Source organism: Venturia canescens, chromosome 2, assembly GCF_019457755.1.
Source record: "Venturia canescens isolate UGA chromosome 2, ASM1945775v1, whole genome shotgun sequence".
Lineage (NCBI taxonomy): Eukaryota > Metazoa > Arthropoda > Insecta > Hymenoptera > Ichneumonidae > Venturia > Venturia canescens.
In genome coordinates this window covers 16,194,997-16,198,102 of record NC_057422.1, presented here as the reverse complement: position 1 = coordinate 16,198,102, position 3,106 = coordinate 16,194,997, and the positions used below count along the sequence as shown (strand labels likewise).

Sequence of the window (3,106 nt, the reverse complement as noted above, 5' to 3'; positions counted from 1 at the left end):
ATGAGTCGCGGGGTCGCCGTGGAACCGATTGCGATAGGCGGTGTCCCCCGTTTGAAACGTTCGGTCTCTCGCCCATTGGGTGAACATAACTTTCGGACGTGGTTTTAAGCGCCTCGTGCGCTCGTATGTGCGACGAAACGACGCGAACTATGATGAAAAAACCGTACAATGTCCTATACGCATACACGAAAAAAAGAAAAGAGAAAAAATAAAATCGTGTTGGGAAGGAAAAAGAAAAATGGAGGTGTAAGAGGGAGCAAGAGAAAGATAGAGAAGAGGCGTCATCGACGAGGACGATGACGAGAATGACGACGACAACGACAACGAAGAATCGTGGTGGAGTCGAGTGTCCGTTGGGTGGGAGACACCGGGCGGCACAAAAACGGGAGGGGGACCCGCCAAATATAAGCTAAAGAGCCTGTCGGATGGACCACACGAAAAATTCACTACCTACGAGGCGGTTTGAGAGTCACGCAGCACCTCAAAATCGTTTGATTCCGTATATTGGTTTTTAATATTTAAATAAACGATAATAATAATAGTTTCAATCGAGCGCGGACAATAAAAAAAGGACAGTGAAGAAGCTTCAGAATGAATCCTCAACTATCGATCGTGTTTCTGACAGTTGCGTTGGTGTTCGTCAATGCCCAGAGCATCGACGATTGTCTTCAGCAAGACAGTATATCCTGCGTTCAACGTAGCCTCTATCGCAAGGCCAAGGAATTTTTTGATAAAGACAGCCTCGAACTCGTGAGCGGTGTTAGCCTCGTTCAATCCGCCAACGGTGGTGAAAGATCCGCGAGGACTTCCAAAAAACTCGTCTACGACCAGGAAATCGCCGCCGCTTCTGATGTCGCTGAGCGACAAAACGTCTTGGAAAACTTCATTGGTGACGAAGCTGGCAATTTCCTTACCGGGCGCAGCTTAAGGGTAAGTTCACACGAAATCATAAAATGGAGCCTTCGAGACATGCAAAAAAGCATGCGACCGGAAAACAATGCTCGAAACACGATTCGTTGCAGGCTTCTCATGTTTCATTTCACTGTTTTCTCAGATCAACTTTGCACCGGCAATCACCAAGATCGGTGAGTCGGCACGTGCCATGGTTGATTCCGTTCCGGAAGAAGTTAAACAAGCAGTTGACGAGGTTGTCGAAGGTAACGATCCGTGGAATAACTCTCATTTCGATTCGAACGACTCGAATAATTGGCGTTACATTGAAATTCTAAAACGTTGACTTTTATAATAAATTTCAATACCATCGTAAAAAATAACGAAAATTCATGAATTAATGAAGAAATCAAAAGTTTCTACTCATTTGAACAGTGACAATACTTCCAATTCAATCTACTGACAATTCAATTTTCCCTTCACAATAACTTGTCGTCGCTGAAGATTTCAAACAACATTTTTTCATATATCTAACTCGTCTCGTTCGGTCAAATTTTCAGGCCGTGGAAAGAAGAAATTGATGAAAGCCATCATGCCTCTGCTGGCTCTGGCCAAAGTAAAGATCGGTATCCTCTCGACCATTGGATACTTCGTCATTGGTCTGTTAGCCAAAAAAGCGATATTCGCGTCGCTGATCTCCCTCGCGATATCTGCATTCATCGGGTTGAAGGCTCTCTGGGAAAAGAAGAGTCACGGACTTGATGTGACGGGTTACAACGCCGGTGGTTGGTCATCGGGTGGTTCGGGTGGTTGGGCTCCTCCTCCGACGACCGGTGGATGGTCATCGGGTGGTTCCGCTGGTTGGGACGATCACTCTTCGTTCGGTGCACACAGTCAGGCTTTCTCCGGTTATCATCATTGAGAATAAGACAAGGAGAAAGAGCGAGATTTCATCCGAGACAGAAACGTAGATCATGAAGAAGAATCAAAAATCTCTTGGTTGAATGAACAAAAGTTGACGTCTCTTTTCTCGGTCACGGTCTTTCGGGGATCAAAGAATTCGTCGCCACATTGGAGTCCTTTCTCAGGACTCAAAGCGGTATGAACCAATCTTCGTGGTTTATGATTACCGCGTGTTAAAACAAAAGGAAATTGCGAAATCCCCCGGAAGTCCGAGCATGCCATTCGAGTAAATATTTATTCTTATTTTTATAATAATTTATCGCCCTCCCCCCCCCCTCTCCTCTGCCCTTTATAAAATAACGCTGACCTCGAACGACGTTTTATTCAAGGTCACCGATGTATATATCATTCACATGTACGTATGTATGCATACATTTTTTTCATATATGTGTGTATGTACATATTTATACTTTTCTGTCTTCTGCCTGTCTATCTTTCGGTCCAACCTGCCACGACTCCATTGTAGTATAATACAATCAGCGATGCGCTCACGACTCTTCGGGTGTAGCTCGAGACACGCACGATGTTACCTCGTTAACTCTCCCTTCCTGCAATCCCACCTCCGTGTGTTCAACAATATGTTTTATCTTTCATTTCATTACATAGATTTTCTTTTGCATTTCACCACATTACGAATGCGCGTAATCCAGTTGGACATGTAAAGCAAAAAATCTGAATAGAGAGAGAGAGAGAGAGAGAGAGAGAGTGACGGAAAGAGAGAGCGAAATAATACACGTGTCGATGAAGCACAACGGGAGACGCAGTCGCCATTGTTTTGGGCTGGTCGTCACAATCGTAACGAGAAATTATAAAAAAAACGTTCGTCGCAGTAATGAAATGAAAACCCAAATGTACAATTCCATATATTAAAGAGACAAAAAAGCAACAAAATATCCGACGAATCATCTGCTTTTCATTAGCATTGTTCTTTCCTCAACCTCCCGAATATGGTGGCACCGAGAAAATTAGCTTCTTTATGAGCATCAAATTTGGGCCACGTACAGGGGGCATCAGAAAGCGCCCTCCTTTGGCCAATTTTCGTTGAATATACGAACCCAGGAGAAACTCGTTTGTGAAAGACAAGAAGAAGAAGGAGGCAGGGAGGGATCATCCGTGAAAACGTGAGGTATGACCTACTTTTTGTCCCGTAGGATCCTCCCTTTTCGATACTTTTTACAATCGTCGAAATCTTTACACTTTTAACACACAAGAGCAAACTCCAATTTTCTGTTTCGCTTTGTACGCCGCTCGT

General features: G+C 44.1%; 1 protein-coding gene across 1 annotated transcript; it reads left to right on the top strand.

Moving 5' to 3' along the window:
* Positions 1–446: 446 nt before the first annotated feature.
* Osi6 (DUF1676 domain-containing protein Osi6) lies at positions 447–2,756 on the top strand. The gene is made up of 3 exons (XM_043411060.1): positions 447–930; positions 1,055–1,157; positions 1,452–2,756. The coding sequence occupies exons 1-3, from the start codon at positions 592–594 to the stop codon at positions 1,811–1,813; spliced, it is 804 nt and encodes a 267-aa protein (XP_043266995.1). The 5' UTR covers positions 447–591; the 3' UTR covers positions 1,814–2,756.
* The last annotated feature ends 350 nt before the right edge of the window (positions 2,757–3,106 follow it).

What these genes read in the sequence shown, in the direction of transcription:
- Osi6 (XM_043411060.1), top strand. Translation starts at nt 592, where the DNA reads ATGAATCCTCAACTATCGATCGTGTTTCTGACAGTTGCGTTGGTGTTC. An exon ending in TTACCGGGCGCAGCTTAAGG is followed by an intron (nt 931 to 1,054) that starts GTAAGTTCACAC and finishes CTGTTTTCTCAG; the next exon opens with ATCAACTTTGCACCGGCAAT. An exon ending in AGTTGACGAGGTTGTCGAAG is followed by an intron (nt 1,158 to 1,451) that starts GTAACGATCCGT and finishes TCAAATTTTCAG; the next exon opens with GCCGTGGAAAGAAGAAATTG.